Source organism: Dermochelys coriacea, chromosome 1, assembly GCF_009764565.3.
Source record: "Dermochelys coriacea isolate rDerCor1 chromosome 1, rDerCor1.pri.v4, whole genome shotgun sequence".
Lineage (NCBI taxonomy): Eukaryota > Metazoa > Chordata > Testudines > Dermochelyidae > Dermochelys > Dermochelys coriacea.
Genome location: NC_050068.2, coordinates 285,827,714 through 285,845,983, shown reverse-complemented (window position 1 = coordinate 285,845,983; position 18,270 = coordinate 285,827,714). Strand labels below are relative to the sequence as shown.

The 18,270-nt window shown below is 43.7% G+C and overlaps 1 protein-coding gene across 2 annotated transcripts in view; it reads left to right on the top strand.

Moving 5' to 3' along the window:
- Positions 1 to 15,758: 15,758 nt before the first annotated feature.
- Positions 15,759 to 18,270, top strand: part of TRHDE (thyrotropin releasing hormone degrading enzyme) — a 340,833-nt gene continuing 338,321 nt past the window's right edge. Inside the window, exon 1 of one of the 2 annotated variants that reach the window (XM_038387780.2) lies at positions 15,759 to 17,036. In XM_038387780.2, the coding sequence (XP_038243708.1) occupies positions 16,231 to 17,036 (806 nt within the window). In that variant the 5' untranslated portion in view covers positions 15,759 to 16,230. The remainder of the gene's footprint in view (positions 17,037 to 18,270) is intronic. The other variant, XM_038387779.2, reaches the window with a different exon arrangement.

Here is an 18,270-nt window from a genome sequence, read left to right as displayed (position 1 = left end):
TATATATACCTGCTAATGTATTTTCCACTCCATATATCTGATGAAGTAGGTTTTAGCCCACGAAAGCTTATGCCCAAATAAATTTGTTAATCTCTAAGGTGCCACAAGGACTCCTTGTTGTTTTTGCTGATACAGACTAACACTGCTACCACTCTGAAACCTGTCATTATGCACACAAAATACCCTATGAATAAAGAACATTAAAGTTGCAAAGTCCAGCATTCAGGTTGGGAAATGCCAGAATTATGGTTGCCTGTGCAAACTGAAATTGGCTCCCTTGTGCACATGCCTTTTGATTAGCACTAAGCAGGAACTGGAATTTCTGTGCTGTGGAAAATTTAGCATTTCCAAAACAAATTTAATTCCAAATCAGAAAGAAAAGGTAGCTGGGCAGTCCAGGGTGCGGGCCATCTGTAAAGACATGCAACCTGGATGGTTGGCGCCCTGGAGACCCAGCCACGCAGGGAGATGGCCACAGTCACGTAGCCAGGTGGAAAAAACAGGGGGAGTGGAGATAGGCATTGAAGGTCCCTCCACCCACACCACCACCGCAATGCTGCTGAAGACCAGAGCGAGTGAAGGACCCAATGCCGAAGTGCTGCTGAAGACCCAGAGCGCTGCTGGGTGAGTACCAGGGAGTGGCATCTTTTTTTATCTCCGCTCCCCCTGACTTGCTGCCGAAGATCCGGAGCGCCGCCAGGTGAGTAAAAATTTAAAAGGTGCCAAATAATTAAAAAGGTGCCACTTCTGCTCGGTGGGGGAGCGGCCACTGCCCCGCTCCCCCCCAGCTATGCTACTGGATGGCCAACCCATTAACCTGCCTGCCTGTGAGATGGGCAGCCAGGGAGGCCAGCTATTTGGGGAGCCAACCACCCAAGAAGAGAGGGAGCTTGAGGAGCATACTAGGTGGGCAGCTGGGAAGTAGATAGGCTGACAGGAAACCAGGCCTGCCAGCCTGCCTGCTATTAGATGTTCTGATGGAATCAACATTTTCTTGTGGTGGGATGTTCTGATTCTGTTGAATCAGCATTTTCCCACAGAAAACTGTTCTGTTGGAAAATTTCCAACCAGCTCTAATTATGACACAGTCTTTAATTACATGATCACATATTATTTTTTCCACAGGACCCCTGCTTCATTCAGCACATAGGATGGAACTGCTCTAAGGATGAATCAGGGTTGTATAGTAAAGGGGGTTGTTTTCTGAAGGACCCTTGGCTCATTTGTTTCAGACTTTGGAAGGTGTGTTGTGAATGAGGCAGGGGACTGCAGAAAGAGAAAGGACGGTCTCATGGCTAAGGCAGTTGAAAGCCACTTTGGGGAATTGGATACTATTTCTGCATTTGACACAAAGTACCTATGTAATGCTGGAAAAATCAGATGGCCACTAGCATCCGGGGGCCAACTTGAGACCTGGGGCTTGATTTGTAGAAGGGCTTAGCACGCACAATTGCAATTGAAGTGCTTTGAACATAAACTGCTTTATAATTTTAAGTACTCTCAAAAATCAGAGGCTAAAGTATCTCAAATTCGGCACCCAAAATTGTGTACATTTTGACCTTAATTTCTCTGTGCCTCAGTTCTGCATATGCAGGACAATACCATCCCTTCTCATAGATGTGTAATGAAGATAATTTAACTAATACTTGTGAAGCAGTCAGATACTATAGCAATGAACACCATACAACAGCCCACTGGGAAATCTCTAATTCTGTCTTCAGAGCACAGTTTGAACAGTACACAGTAAATAGCGCATGGGGCCACCCATTGAACAATGAGGATAAACAAAATATCAAATTGCTGCTCATTGAGTGAGCACTGTCCATCTTGTGCACTGAATGAGGAATGAGCCCTGTGAAAAAAACAGTCTGTATTTATGTAATTAAAGATTGAATCATAATTAGAACTGTCAAAACATTTCTGATGGAACAGTTTTCCATCAGAAAATGCTAATTCTATGAAATTGAAATATTTAATTGGAAAGTTTTGATTTCATCAATATCAGCATGTAATTATTGAAATATTTCTTTCAATAAGACAAAACAGTTCATTTTCATTTTGTCATTTTTATATATAACATAATATGATTAAATTACAATAAAGTTTAAATATTTCACCACCTGAACTTCATAGATGTTCTGACCAGAGAAGGAGGGGAAGACAAGATATCTGTATCTTCATGCCTGTGTCCGGAGCAATGAATGAGATGTGAATCTATGATTCCACCTATATTCCTCCTTGTGTGTCACTTTTCATCCCGATCTTATTCCACCTACTTCTCCCTTATTTCTCCATTTGCCTTCTGTCTAGTCAGCACAAGCTTAACCTTGCAACACTTTGCTATGATCAGTTTGTCAAGCTCAAAACAATTCTTACAAATGCTAGGAGTGGCTAGTTATATCCTCTCAGTACAGTATTTACATGGTCCTAATCAGTCCTTGTGTCCTAAAATAAGAAGTGCCAAAACCTCAAAGGTAGTGTAAAATCACTCTGAATGGGGGGACTGAAGTGCATACTTGGGGGAGGGGCAGTGGGAAGCCCTGAGAGGGAACGGAGGGGAGTTGGGAGGAAGGTGGGGCAGTGGGGGAGTTGGCAGAAGTCCAGGGGAGCACATGGGGTGATTTCCCACAAAGCCCATCCTGTCCACACTTCCCCCCTACTTTTATCTGGTGAGTGGGATGGGCTCTACTGTCTGCCCAGCTCTGCTTCCCAGCTCCTGACATCGCTAGCCTCTGGCTCCACTCTAGATGCTCTGCAACTCCAGCCCCCATGCGCCGAGGTCTGGACCCAGCTGCATTATCCTGGGCTACCTCCACACTGAACCATTATCAAGTGCCCCATGCTCAGGACCAGCACTGGCACCTGTTGGCTTGGAGGACACCCTATAGCTGGGAAGGGAAAGGGGCCGCCTGGCCCAGGACTGGCTCCCCTCACTGGACACTAGCATGAGGGCCCTACACAAGAGGGCTAGGAAGTGGGTAGAATTAGCAGAGATACCAGAGTGCTGTTCCGGCTCCCTAAAAACTTCCAGAATGGCCTTCTGGCATGACTTGAGTGCTGGTCGTAATCATCATAGTATCTGAATATCTCACAATTATTAATGGATTTTATTCCCCCAAGACCCCTGTTAGAAAGGAAGTGCCATTGCCTTTTAACAGGTGGGGAACAGAGGTACAGGGTAGATGGAGTGATTTTCCCAATATCAGACAGGGAAGTCTGTGGTTCAACTGGGATTTGTAGCCCAGACAGGTGTCTTCTCCACTAGACCATCCTTTCTACCTTGGTTTGTGTGCTGTGCCCCAGCTCTTCCAGTTCCAACCATACGTGCCGACTCCATGGGTGCTCAGAGGCTAAAGCACCCATGGAGAAAAAATAGGGGTTGCTCAGCACGCAAAGGGCTTGCCTTGGTTGCTGCTTCCGTGGCCCTGGGGCTAGCTGGCAATCAGCTGTTCAGCAGCTGGCCCTAAGCTTCCAGCAGCTCTTCAGTAGCTACCCTGCAGATCAGCTGTTGATCGGGGCTTGCCCCCGCACTCACTCCTCTCTGCTCCCTCCTCCCCTCACTGCCCTTAAGGCAGGAGGGGGCAGAAAGGAGCCAGTGGGGGGGGAGGTGCTGAGGGGAGGAGGTTTCGGGGGAGGGGGCAGAACTGGTGTGGGGCATCCACCTGCAAAATGAAAATTCAGCGCCTACTAAACTGTAAGAATCAAAAGCTGCACTTTCCCCTATCTTGAGTTCCCCCTCTCCCCATCTGTGTGCATTTGTCTTGAGTACAGTATCAAACTTTAACAACACAACCTAAGAGCTACCATTTAAAATGGGCTCTCTCTCTTTCCCAGCAATAACTGCTGATGCAGTTTAAGACATTTTCAAGGAAGATATTTCACCCTTTAAAAGACTGTTTACAAAGAGAGAGAACACAAAGGAGTTAGTTAAAAAAACAAAAAGAACAAGGAGTACTTGTGGCACCTTAGAAACTAACAAATTTATTTGGGCATAAGCTTTCATGGGCTAAAACCCACTTCATCGGATGCATGCAGTGGAAAATACAGTAGAAAGAGATATATACACAGAGAACATGAAAAAATGGGTGTTGTCACACCAACTATAATGAGATCAAAAGAATATGCAAAAGAATAAATGGACACAAATCAGACATCAAGAATTATAACATTCAAAAACCAGTCGGAGAACACTTCAACCTCCCTGGTCACTCAATTACAAACCTAAAAGTCGCAGTACTCCAACAAAAAGACTTCAAAACCAGACTCCAACGAGAAACTGCAGAAGTGGAATTAATTTTCAAACTGGACACTATTAAATGAGGCTTGAATAAAGACTGAGAGTGGATGGGTCATTACACAAAGTAAAAACTATTTCCCATGCTAATTCTTCCCCTACTGTTACTCACACCTTCTTGTCAACTGTTGGAAATGGGCCAGCCTGATTATCACTACAAAAAATTTTTTCCTCCTGCTGATAATAGCCCACCTTAGTTAATTAGTCCAGTTATAGCTGGTATGGCAACACCCAGTTTTTCATGTTCTCTGTGTATGTATATCTTCCTACTCTATTTTCCACTGCATGCATCCAATGAAGTGGGTTTTAGTCCATGAAAGCTTATGCCCAAATAAATTTGTTAGTCTCTAAGGTGCCACAAGTACTCCTTGTTCTTTTTGCTGATACAGACTAACACGGCTACCACTCTTAAAAAAAACAAGTAACGCTTCATTTTAAGTTTTAATTATTTTCCCTCTTGCTTTTACTTTGTGTGCTTAATAAATATTAAGAAAAATGATCTTGTTTGGTGGTTTACAAGATACAATGAGAATCCTGGCAACAGAACTCCAAAACTAAACTGCTGGCATTAACAAGAGTAATAAAAATGGTTACTTAAAATTTATAAACATCTGAAAAATTCTCTGATTTTCACAACAAAGGGATCGGAACAAAGTTTTACTTGTCTTCAGTTCCCCACAGGACTGTATCACAGACAAGTATATTCAGTTCTTTAAGGTTTGATGTTAACCAAAATATTAGGTGTGTATTTCAGAGCAAAGCATTCCAGTGATTCTCCAAGTAAGTCTAGATTTGAAGTTTATATATGATTCATCTGTCCTTTGGCACTTTAAATTTTTTATTTTTTTAGAAATGTTTGCTAAATTACCATCAGTTGAATTCAAAAATGATCTCAACATAATTTTTACAAGTAAATTTCTTCCAGTACTTAATCTGATATATTTTCTGAAACTAGGATTAGACCAAATTTATAATCACCCAACTGCACTTCTCAGGGTAGGTTGGTGCATAAGTGATGGCATTAAGAAGATTTGGCAGCATTTTTCTTATGGTAAGATTCACACAATCTTATGTTTGCCACTTACGTTTTCCAAGATAAGTTTGATGATTAGCCTGAAAATCAGCACTGATTTTTATGTAGATCCTATTACTTCCAATCTCAGAGAAATCATTCAATTTTATTTCATAGCTATTATAAATACATAGCAAATATTTTTGTGTACCTTGTTTTTTTCCCCTTGTAAAATACTGAAATTTCTGAACTCCAGAGAGCCTGCTATATGTTTTGTGAAAATGTCACAGATCTAAAATAGCATGAGAGACTTGCATGCTTTTTTATTACTGGTTGACCCACAAGGTGGCACTAAAGAGAAAAGTGACAATTTTCCTAATAAAATGTGAAAACCAAAGCCAGCATGCCATATGCTGAATCAATATTATGTTAATTAGAAGCATGCTTCCTTCATTGTCAATTAAATTTTATTTTGTGAAAATCCTACATAATTGCAAAAATGGTTCATTTGCCCCAAACACCAACTCAAAAGTTAAGTTTTAAAGAAAATGAGAAAGATCTAGGTAATTTACTAATCATAATTCCAGAATCTCAGATATGATAATTGTGATCAAACAGTAGTTAATTAATTTATTTTCTGCTCTAAGAAATAAAGTAATTCAAATGAGTAAAAAAAAGGCTTAAACTTTCTTTAAAAATAATCATTTTTGATACACTAAATTTGTGCATTTATTTATCTCCCGATTATCTAAATATTATTTATATAAGACTATTTGGATTGGTCATTTATTTCACTTCTAGTATGTAAAATCATCTTTATTATTTTACTCTTCTAAAATAATATAATCCATTTATAAATTGTACAGATATTTAATCAAGAATGTTGTAGACTTAGGGAATTCAATTCTGGACCCTTACAACTCAATGGGAATTTTGCCATTGGAGTCAAAGAGAGTTTTGACATTAACTTTACAGGAACAGGATTTCATCGATCTGAAAATGACCCTCCTATTGAGCTCAGAGCTAGAAATAGGAGGGCAGATTAACAGTTTCCCAGCAGGAAATATAGCATTTGCTTCCAGTCTTGACTGGTCCTGAGATCTCAGACCTTAAAGTTGTAACATTTTTAAATAAAGAAAATCTATGTTAGGTAACTTCCAGAGGCTTCTAAAGTTGTCTAGTTATAATTTTTCGCTCCCTGTGAGACTTACATTGATGGACACATAGTACTACCAAGGATGCCAGCCATTACAGGCAGAGGGATGCTAAAATTATACCAATACATTTAAAAAAAAACCTTTTAAAATGATTCTGAAATAGTGATTCTATAAGATTAGTGGTATATATAGAATACCTGATGATGTGGTGTGGGACCTATATAATAATGTATTAGTGTACATTTTATCATTTGATGTTTAATCAAGCATCACTAGCAGGACCCTCTGTTTGCAAAATCATCAGTGAAGTCAGTAGGATCCCATGTGTAGAAAGCTGTCAAAATAGGGCCCTACATCTGTAAGTTATGGTCAGTTACATAGTTATTACATTTTATAAATTGATACTATATTATTGTTTAATGCTGATGATGTGCTAATAAAATTTATCACTGGAAACATAAAACTTTTTTTTTTTAACCGATTACTAGTATTTTCAACTTCAAATACAAATCATGCGCCCGTGTTAGCTGCTATGTTTGTGGCATCCATTGCACCAGCGCAGCAGCAGCTGGAAAAGAGAGTGGGAAAGGCTTAAATCCATTCATCATGCAGGTTGTTCAGTCAATTCATTCTACTCATTTAACCCAATCAACTTACCAGAGTCCTGTGGAGATGGGGAGGTGGTGTCAGGGACAGGCAGAGGATGATGCTGGCAGTCCTTCATCACAACTCTGCACACAGGGGGCCTTATGGTGTTGGTTGTTCTCCACAGACCACAGCAGATATAGAGCCCACATTCTCCTGAGGTGACAGAGCAGGCCTTTTTAGGTGCAGTGTTGCTCTCCCCAGTCGAGGGTGGGGGGGAAGGGACTGAAAAGGAACCCGGATCACAGCCTGTCCTTTCCGTACCTGTCAGGCTATTGCTCCTGGCTGGTCATCCAACTAAGCAGTCAAAATAAAACAAAGATTCACAGACTGACATTTGGATCATGGAATGTCAGAACTTTTCTTGACCATGACCAAAGTCCGGAATGAAGAACAGCCCTTATTGGCAAATACACCACGGATGAGGTATAACATAGACGTTGCTGCCTTCAGTGAAACCAGACTTGCTGATGAGTCCCACCTTAAGGAGGTGGGAGCAGGCCACTCCTATTACTGGATTGACAAGATCAAGGACGAGCCAAGACAGTCTGGGGTAGTGTTCATCATATAGTCTGACACTGCCTGCAAGCTTGACTTGCTCATCAAGGGAGTCAATGATCAAGTTATGGTGCTCTACATACACTTGTCCAGAGTCCAGTTTGCCACCATCATCAGTGCCTATGGGGTGACAATGTCTCATACAGATGAAGTCAAGGAGGTATTTTATGAAGTGCCACACCAGGACAAACTCTTTGTCCTTGGAGACTTTAATGCTTGTGTGGGAGCCAACGGTGACATGTGGAGCAGGTTGCTAGGCTATCATGGCATTGGAAGGTCACACTCCAATGGGCAATTACTTCTCTCCAAGTGTGCCGAGTTCAATCTCACCATTACCCATACAGTCATCCAAAAGGCCAACAAATATAAGACAACATGGATGCAACCCAGGTCAAAACAGTGGCACATGCTGGACTATGTAATTGTGCAATCTAAAGACATTAAAAATGTGCACATCACCCGTTCTTTGAGAGATGGCAAATGCTGGTCAGCCCATCAGCTTGTGAGAAGCATCAGGTTGCTATACTTCTCACGAAAGTGTCCCAGGAGATGCCACAAACCACCTAAGACAATCCATGTGACTGCCATGAAAGACCCCAGTATTCTATGTTAAATGACTTTCCTCTTCTGGTTTGAATTATTCACTTTATATGAAAGCAAACACAGATACAATCCCCTTTCCCAGGGTCCTGAATAAGGGTCTGATCATTCAGGTTCCAATTCAGCCAAAGCACTAGAGGCACAGGCTCAGGTCCACCCCTATTCAGCATATATCTAAATTTAAGCATATGCTTCCATACTGTCCTGAACGGGGATAAACTTAAGCATGTGCTTAAGTACTTTGCTGAACTGAAGCCACAATCCTTACACAGGGAACGCTTGCCTGATTAAGAGCTGCAAGAGAATTGGGTACTTAACTTTTGTTTATTGATTATTTTAAAGATCATCTGTCTCTAAATCCATTCTAAGGCTGTAATGAAGTATCTCTCTTTATTCTAAACTTTCTGGTAACTATTCCTTTTAAAAATAAAAGAGGATTAAAGCTATTTTGTATGAATGGGACATTTTGATAAATTACAAATCCACAACTCTTGTACATCAGTATTTCTAAAGTAAAACAAATTTAGGTAAGCATGGAAGCTGAAGCCCAAATTGTATAAAAAGGCATTATTACAATAATTGTAGGAATCTATACATTTTTACTACCAGATGTGGTGTGAAAACAGATGTAACAGACACAGAAGGGATGCTCAGATGGGCCACGAAAATGATTAAGGAGAAGGAGAGGCTTCCATATAGGAAGAGATTTAAAAGATTAGGACTCTTTAAATGTAGGGAGATGAATTAGAGGGAAGATGATGGAAGCGTACAAAACAGTGAATGGTATAGAGAAGGTAAATCAGAAGCTTTATTTTTCCCTCTTTAATAGCAAAGGAAATATGATAGTCAATAAAACTGAAAATCAGTAAATTAAAAACAGATAAAAATAAATACTTATTTTTAAAAAAAATATAACACACCATTAATCTATGGAATACATTGTTACAAGATAGCAGGCAGCCTAGGAGTTTACTACATTTGAAAAAAGATTAGAAATGTATGTAGATAATGAGATTATCCAGTTACAAAAAAAGGATTACAAAAAAAGGATTAAAAAAAAAATTTCATAAGGAATATAAACCTGTAGGGGTTCCTTGCACCTTCTTGTGAAACATCTCATACTGGGTTCTGTCTGAGACAGAATGCTGCACTAGCTGGACCACCAGTCTAATCTGGTATAACAATTCCTGTGTTCCTAAAACAGAATGAAATATCCACAATTTTTCTCTCTCTGTCCTCCAAGACTAACTTGCTTATTTCTAATTGATTATGATTAACTAGGTTTAAATGTAATTATTCACTGAGAGAAACAAACAGCATTATGTTATATTATGCTTGGCACATTGCAACTAACATTATTATTGAACTTGTGTAAACAAAAAGTAAAAACAAATGGCTCATAGTTTAAAAAAAATCTAAGATACTTTGTTTAAAATAAGCTTTATGGTAAGCAAGCCATACTTTGTTTAAAATATGCTTTAAATAAAACTCACCACTAGACAATAAACATATTTGTTTAATCTTCTTAGGTAGCTAATTAAATGGGAAAAATAAATAAAAATAAATGAATGATAGAAAGAGAGAATAATCAATTTTGGCTGAATAAACATGTATAGATGTGAAACACAACATATGGAGGGAATAACTTATTTTCACAATCTGATTTGGATAACAACAACAACAATATTCTAAGAGAGCCGAGCGTCCATGTCCACACTGCTTGGCGTTATTTCATGCATCTAAGAGCTCTTCAGGGTTATTACTGATCTGGGGCAGCCAGGTTAATCATGGACGACCATGTGACTGCCACCAGTCCATGACCAGACAGTCACAGACTGGATAATTGAAGTATTATTTGATTCACATTATACTGTAGATGTGTGTTTCATCCAAAAACTTCAGACCAGGAGATTTGGCTTTTAACAAGAGCAAAATGCAAGGCATTTTAGCTTAATAGGACTGAAATAAGCAAAGAAACTAAGGTCAACTGTACAATGTGATGATACTTCTGATGCCTCAATTTCAATGTCCTACCTGATCATAAGACATCAGCAGAGGGTCAGTGACCAGATCTGTGTGTCCATGCAGTAACATAGGCAATATGTGGCTTCTCAGACACGCTCCAATGTGAGGACTACTCAGACAGCATTTTAAATAGAGTTTCTTGCAACTCCAGAAGAAACTCAAAGAAAGAGAAGACACAAGAAAAAGAAAATAAGGGGAAAGGAGAGAGGGAACAGAGCAGTACCTACTAATCCTGTCTGTCCCAATAGAACTACGAACTAGTCACCGTGTAGGTCTGTATTTATCTAAAACATAACACAACACAGTGCTCTTTCCGCTTTTGTTTGTTACTTTGTAAGTGGCAGAGTAAAGCTAAGGCAAGATGTGGTTGTACGTAGTCATCTAGTCATCCCTATTTCAAAACAACAAAACAAAATATTGCTTAGGGCCAAATCTCACTCACCTTAATCAAGTAGGTAGTTTCCCTGAAGTAAATGGGATTAGTTCTATAAGTCACACGAGCAGGATTTGGTCATTACTGTGACTTTGGGTGCATGGGGTTAACATTTAAAGTGGATGATGAGAGACATTTTCTGTTATAATCTAGCATTGTGGCTGCTTGGATTTTTAGTGGGAATGATTTCCTCCAATATTTTTCTTCGCAATAACTCCTGAAAATAAAGCAGAAGGTATATTTATCAGCATCACATATTAGATCTGGAATGTCACTGAAAATGTCTTGTGAAAAAATACGACTGCATAGGGGCAGTACCTCTGCCCCAATCTACTCCCTTTGCACCACTCTGCCAGCTCCAACGAAACAGAAACCTCCCCTTTTGGGGATAGCCCTCCTGTGGGAGTCCCCAGCAGCTGTAAAGCTGGCAAAAAGGGCTCTTAATGCCTCCCTCTCCACAGCTCCCCGTGCAGGAAATGAACAGACAACTACCCCAGATACTGTAGAGTCCCTAGGGCACCCATACCTGCAGGGTTGTGTTGGGGGACTCTCAGTTCATGAACAATTATAGGTATAACAAATACATTTGCCAAAAATAAATTTGCAATTAAAATACATTATAAATCAAATTTACATACTATTCATGACAGAAATGTTAGCAGATGCTCTATCAGTTAAGAGCTTTATTGTACCTCTTAAACACAAGGCACTAGGAGTTGCAAGTAGCGTAGACTTTTGGTCGTACTTCTCCTCGCATACCTATCTCTTACAAATGTACAGTATGTGCTTGCCTCTGTGACTGGCTGGTTCAGCTAGTGGAGGGATTGGCGGACCTCTGCCTCCTCCCTGGTCACTTTGGGCCGGCTAGCCCTGTAGTCCTTACTTATATGAGTTCAAGGACTGCAGTTGTCCCCAATCACTGCACAGGAGGCAAATGGGGGAGGGTCCTTGAGCCCTGCCACTCCTGCAGATTTGTTCAACGGTCAGACAAAATTTGTTCGTAAATCTTTTATGTACACAAGTGAATGAAGCATTGATCACTCAGGCCTCAAAGTAGAAAAAGTTCTACATGTCTTCTGAAAGTTATAATGTTCTTATCCTCTGTTTGGATAAGTTCAGTTCCATGAATAAACTGTACCCAACTGCAAGATATACAGTAAGGTTGCTTATTTACAGAGCCTTACTGCTAAGACTATAAAGTACCAGTCTGAATACAGAGTGTTGATTTTGTGTCACTGGAACCTTAATATAAAAATACCCCAGCTTTATTGGGGTCCCTAGTCACTGGACACAATATAACCTAGTGAATTGGTAACTGCATTATCTGAAGCTTATCCATGTTTCTTCTCATACTTGTTGTCTAGGGAGAACCATCTCTACACTTACTAGGTTAAGGTGTGCAACGTGTTCTCTTGTTTTGTACAAGTAACTGAAATCTCATCCTATAGCTCATAAAATGTGATTGCATACAAGATGTTGATGGCCTAAGGGAAGTTTTGAACAACTGAGAGTCATTATTAGGATTTTGCTGCAGAAGCGAGACATGATCCGATATCTTTTCCAGCAAAGTCACAGAGACATCTGACAAGCTGACTGTGAATTTCAAAGACATTATGTACAAAATGCAGTCTTACACTTACCACTGTGGATAAGAGAACAAAGACTTTGCAAAATATTTGTATAAAGAGCTTTCTGTAGGGTATGCATCTATATAAACTCATGTTATTCTACATCAAGGTGCTGTAATATACACATGGCCAGAGACCTGCCAATTTCAGATGGTTTTAACAACTTATGAGTTTGGCTAAAAATACCTGTGTCTGATCCACAGTTATGAACATGGAAAATGGCTAACCTGGTAATGTATGGTTTTAGAATGATGGAATAATTCAGGCACCTCAATTGCTTATTAGAGAAGCTGCTAGCAGAACCTCTTTAACATATGTCATTCAATATATTAGATCTGTGAGGATCTGAGGGGAGATTGAAGACACTTAGAGTGTTGCATGAGTTACTGGACCAACATCAGAAGTGAATCTAAAGGAGGCTAAGCTCTTTCTACTTAAACCTTCTTCCTGTACTCTGCCTGTTATTTACACTAATATAGCCTTTCTTAGAAGGAATTAGACCCCACAGTTGCTTACTGGCATGTCCTTAACCCTTTACACATCACCTTTTCTATTGACCCACGCTGTTTTAGGGGGCCTGAGATTTTCAAACCTAGTTATGTGACTGAATTCCATAGTTGATTTTGAAAATCTCAGACATAAAGACACAAACTACATGCTAAAATACTAGAATATCTTATGCCATATTATACTGCCTTAGACTCCCCTCTAAATTTGGCATAGTTGAATTGATTGCCAAACACAGTCCAACTGTCTCAGACCAAACATGCTACTTCTGTGAGAAGCCTGCATAAAAATGTTCACCAATAAAATTTTAGCTCCTTCCCTGCTCTAAGTTGCATAAATAGTATTTTATTTTTTAAAAAAACTTTGCAGCTTATAAAATACAGCAAAAAAAAATTCAGTTCTATTTCAGACTAACTATACCCTTAAAACAAGACTTTGCTTGAATGTCTCCCTGAGCTGCTGACAGGAACAAACATGTAAACTTAGAAAACATGTCAGGAAAAAAATAGTACAGAAGATGGTGTTTCTCTCTGATGCCTGTTATTGACAGCCCACATACAAAACACTTAAAAGCACCCAGACACTTCTTTTGTGTCCATTTTAAAGGGTTTAATGAAACATATACAAACTGACATTTTTAAACCTACAGCTTTGGGTTTTTTATCCCAGTGTCAATTCTTTTTTTCAAATCACAGGGCAACAGTTTTCCACTATATGCCTCAAACTTATACCGTCAATATATAATGAAACCTATTTACAGCCACTAAAAGGATTTTTGTTTTTCTGCCGAACAGGTAGCTGGATAATAGCGCAATTAATATGGAGGAATTGTAGTTAGGACTGAGATTTTACTCAGGACAGATCAACTAGAACATATAATCACAACTCACAGGTGACTTTTGTACATATTTCACTCTATATTCTATTTTGTACTGTTGCAGTATGTAACACTGCATTGTAAAATAAAAACTAGGGCTTTGATCATTCCAGACAGAGCCTTTATTTTTTTCTTTTTCTAAATTCTGATTGGCTTGAATGATAGCAGGTAACTATTTATACTCCATATAACAGCAATTCTAAAGCAGGTAGCAGATTAGCACAAATTCAGACCAGCCATGCTTTCAGAAGGCAAAATGGCCAGTATATCCCATTCCACAGACCTCTGTATAAAAGATTTGCCCTACTTGTATATTTCTAAAAGTGTAAGTAATTTTTAAAAAGTTACTTTTTCCATCCGTTATTGCAGGATAGAAAATATGGCCCTAATCCCATGAAGATTTATACACATCCTTAACTTTATGTACTGTGAGTAGTTGCCATTCAATTTAGTGTGTAAAGTTTAACACATATGGAATTCTTTGCAGGATTTGGGCCTAAATAGCTTTGATTATGAAATACAGAGACAGTTGCCCGAACAATGCAGAGTGAAGAAGAGAAAAGGGGTGTCTGGAATACAAATCCAGAGCTGGAGTTGACTTTTGGAGATGGGTCCTATGTTGACAAAGTTCTGAACCAACCTGCCTGATCCAAATAACACATATTTTTGGGGGTTGGGAGGAGCAGAGGCAGTGTGTTCAAAATCTGCACCTTAATTTTGCAGGTAGGGGCCCATCCCTAGAAATATGTTCGCTCCTGAGTTTGGAAAGCATCCCTATTCAGGATAGCATTTAAGCACATGCTTAAATCCAACTAATGTAAAACTGGGATTTAAGAACATGTCTAAATTTCAGCAAGTGCTTAGGTGCTGTCCTGAATAAGGATGGATGTAAGCACCTGCTTAAGTACTTTCCTTAAATTGAGGATTTAGGCCCTCTAAGGTATTTATATTAAGTTAGGAGCTTGAATACTGCCTTTGAGGATCAGGGCCTTCCGACTCCAGTCGTTTGTTCCCTAGGGGTTCCATCCAACGTTTACACATGTGAATAATTTTACTCAGCAGCCAAATCCTATTGGTTTAAATAAAAATACTCACCTGAGTAAAATTACTCACCTTCTTAAGTGTTTCTTAGGATCAGCCCCTAGGTTAGCATGATACAACTATTGCCCTTCAAAGCTGCACTCAGCAACTCTTTAGGAAGTAGATCTTAAATGAAACACATGGTGCGTGTTCCACATTTATGCAGGGGATATATTCGCGCACATATAATCCCAGAAATCCTGTGCCTGGGAGGATTTGTAATCTGACCCACGCCACATCCTATCATCACTGGATCCGCCTGTGCCAGGGGGTGTTTATCACCCGGGAGGCTTCCCTCTCCTTCCACCTGCATATATATATATCTCGAAACTAGTTAAACACAGGCTGAGTCACGGGTGGGGAACGGGGCCGGGGTTGGTAGAGAGGTTCCTGCCACTGAAGCAATTCACGGCGCTTCTTGCAGGCAGCTCAGCGACCTCCCAGGGGGCGGGGGGCGTCTTATGCGCCAGCCCGGAGGAAGCCCGCTAAAGCGGGCTCCCCCCAGCGCCTGCACGCCTCCTCTCTTACTCTTCTCCCCCTCTCAGTCACGGACAGCAGCCGTAGCAACAGCGGCCAGTGGGGTGCGGGTGCGTTGATCTCCGGCCCCGCCTTCATGCCACCCAAGCGGGAAAGCGCTGTACCTGCCGCAGGAAAGGAGACTTTGCAGAGCGAGCCCCGCACTTGACCCTCACGGCCGCGCCACACGCGGGCGGGAGGCAGAGCCGCTGTCCGGTCCCACAGCCCCCCCCAGGCGCTTCCAGCGGCTGCCGGAGAGGGCAAGGCGGAGCTGAACCAGCAGGGGGAGCCGCGGCCGCCGGCGGGTGCCCCCGGGCGCTAGCGCCGAGCGAGGCAGGCGGGGACCCCCCCCCCACCCCGTGCGGCAGCTCGGGTGCGGGGCGCACGCTCGGCGGCGGGCACTGAGCGGGGGAGGGGAGGGGAGGGGGGGGAGTTTCCCGGGAGCAGCGGCGGCGGAGCGAGCGAGGGAGCGAGCGAGCGGGAGCCTCCCCCGCCTCTCCCCTCCCCGCGCCCGGAGTCGCACTCGGCGGCATGTGGTGAAGCGCCCAGCAGCGCCCCGAAGAGGAGCCCAAGTTGGGCTCTGCTGCGCCCGGCCACACGGAGCCTGCCCGCCCCGCTCCCTGCGCGGCTCCGCGGCAGGGGCCCCCCCCGCCCCGCCCCCTACCAGGCAGGGCCCCCCCGCCCCGCCCCCACCAGCCTCCTGGGGACTGAGAGGAGCCTTTCCCCGGCCGGGGCTACTCCCAGAAGTGTGATGTGGCTCCTCGGAAAGTGACCGCCGCAGGAGGAGCAGCAGCGCCGGCGGGCAGTTCCCCCCCCCCCCCCGTCCCGGCTCCCTGCTGCCTCCCATGCCTGCCTGGCCCCACAGCGGGGCGGCGGCCCCGCGGGAGGCGCTGCTGTGATGGCCCTGGACCAGAAGCGGGAGAAGAGCGCGTCCTTCACCCCCATGATGATCGAGGAGGACGCCGCCCTGCGGAACGGCAGCAGGGGGCTCTCGGGCCAGTGGGCGGACGCGGTGGGGGCGAGACCCCGCACCACGGAGCGGCACATCACGGTGCACAAGCGTCTGGTGCTGGGCTTCGCCATCTCCATCCTGGCGCTGCTGGTGGTGACCATGATCGCGGTGCTGCTCAGCGTGCGCTTCGAGGAGTGCAGCACGGCGGCGGCCGCCGCAGACAGCCCGGCCCGGGCGAGCGGCAACGGGAGCCTCCCGGGGGCGGCCCGGCTCAACCACGGCGCTGGGGAGCCTCCCGGCCGCCGAGAGGAGGCGCCGGGCGAGGAGGAGGAGGAGGAGGAGGAGGAGGAGTGGCAGCGCCGCCGGCAACCGCCGCCCTGGACCCAGTTGCGCCTGCCCCGGCACCTGAGACCCCTGCACTATAACCTGATGCTCAGCGCCTTCATGGAGAACTTCACCTTCTGCGGGGAGGTGAACGTGCAGCTCGAGTGCCTGAACGCCAGCCGCTACATCGTGCTCCACGCCCACCGCGTGCACATCCAGGCCGTCCAGGTCGCCGAGGACAAGCTCTCCGGCGCCGTGCGCGTCTCCAGCTTCTTCCTCTACCCGCAGAACCAAGTCTTCGTGGTGGTCCTCAACCGCAGCCTGGAGGCGCAGAGAAGTTACAACCTCAAGATCATCTACAGCGCCCTGATCGAGAACGAGCTGCTGGGCTTCTTCCGCAGCTCCTATGTGCTCCACGGGGAGAGAAGGTACGGCTGCTCCCCTCCTCCCCCTCAACCTGACCCACCCCACCACCGGCATGTGCTCCCAGAGAGGGGAGAGGGCAAAGGGCTGCCCTAACTATGAACGCCCCAGGTGATAGACGCCCCGTTATCCTCACTCTCAGAGTCTGCAGCCACAGGGGACACCCCCCCCCCCGCCCCGGACCCAGGATGGGCAGCTACCGGTGTCCCCCTCCCCCCCTTAGCCTCAGTCTCCTTTTTCTAAACATGGATTTAACATGACTATAAAAACAGTCTCTAGGGACCAGGCCCTTAGTAAAGCACCGCTAGTGGGGCAAGGAGTTTGCCAGAACGCGGCGGGAGTAGTACGTTCAATGTTCAAGGTGGTGCCAAATTACAGGTAACTTCTGCAGGCGCTGGGAGTGAAATGCATCCGTCAGCTCCCCGTCGCCAGTTGTCCTCGAGAAGCCTGGCAGTGGCCGGGGCAGGATCCCTGAGGTTAGACGTAACCCAAACGTGACAGAAAAATCGTGACTAACTTTCCACTTAAACAGGTTTCAGAGCAGCAGCCGTGTTAGTCTGTATTCGCAAAAGAGAAAAAGGAGGACTCGTGGCACCTTAGAGACTAACACATTTATTAGAGCATAAGCTTTCGTGAGCTACAGCATCCGATGAAGTGAGCTGCAGCTCACGAAAGCTTATGCTCTAATAAATCTGTTCGTCTCTAAGGTGCCACAAGTCCTCCTTTTCTTTTTTCCCCACTTAAAGAAGAGGGAGCTCGGCTAGGCGCTAGGACCTGGTACGGTACAGCTCTGAGTCGCGTGCTCAAGTGTATGGAGTTCTTTTCATGCTGTAGATCTTGCCACTGACATTTCTACCCCTTAGATGCTTTGATTAGGAGATGTAGGTGACAGAGAAGATCTGCTCTGACATGACCATTATCTAGAGCACTGAGCAGGGATTCATTTTAATCCTATACCGAACTTTCATGCTTGGGTCCCCGTGTCCTGTAGCTTGCTGATTGCCAGTAAGGAGAAGTGAGAGTGAATAATTAGCATACCAGAGACCTTTGCATGCTTCTGTTAGGAAGTAAGGCTAGTTATATTTCCAGAGAGCCAGTCCTGCACCGTACTCAGGCTAAATTCCTATTGAGCCACTGACACATGTGGCTGAGTAAGGACTGCAAGCTCAAGCATTTTTGTGTTACAGCTGTTCTGGTCTTCCCCCCTCTTTTGAGGCATGGTCCCTCTACATATAATTT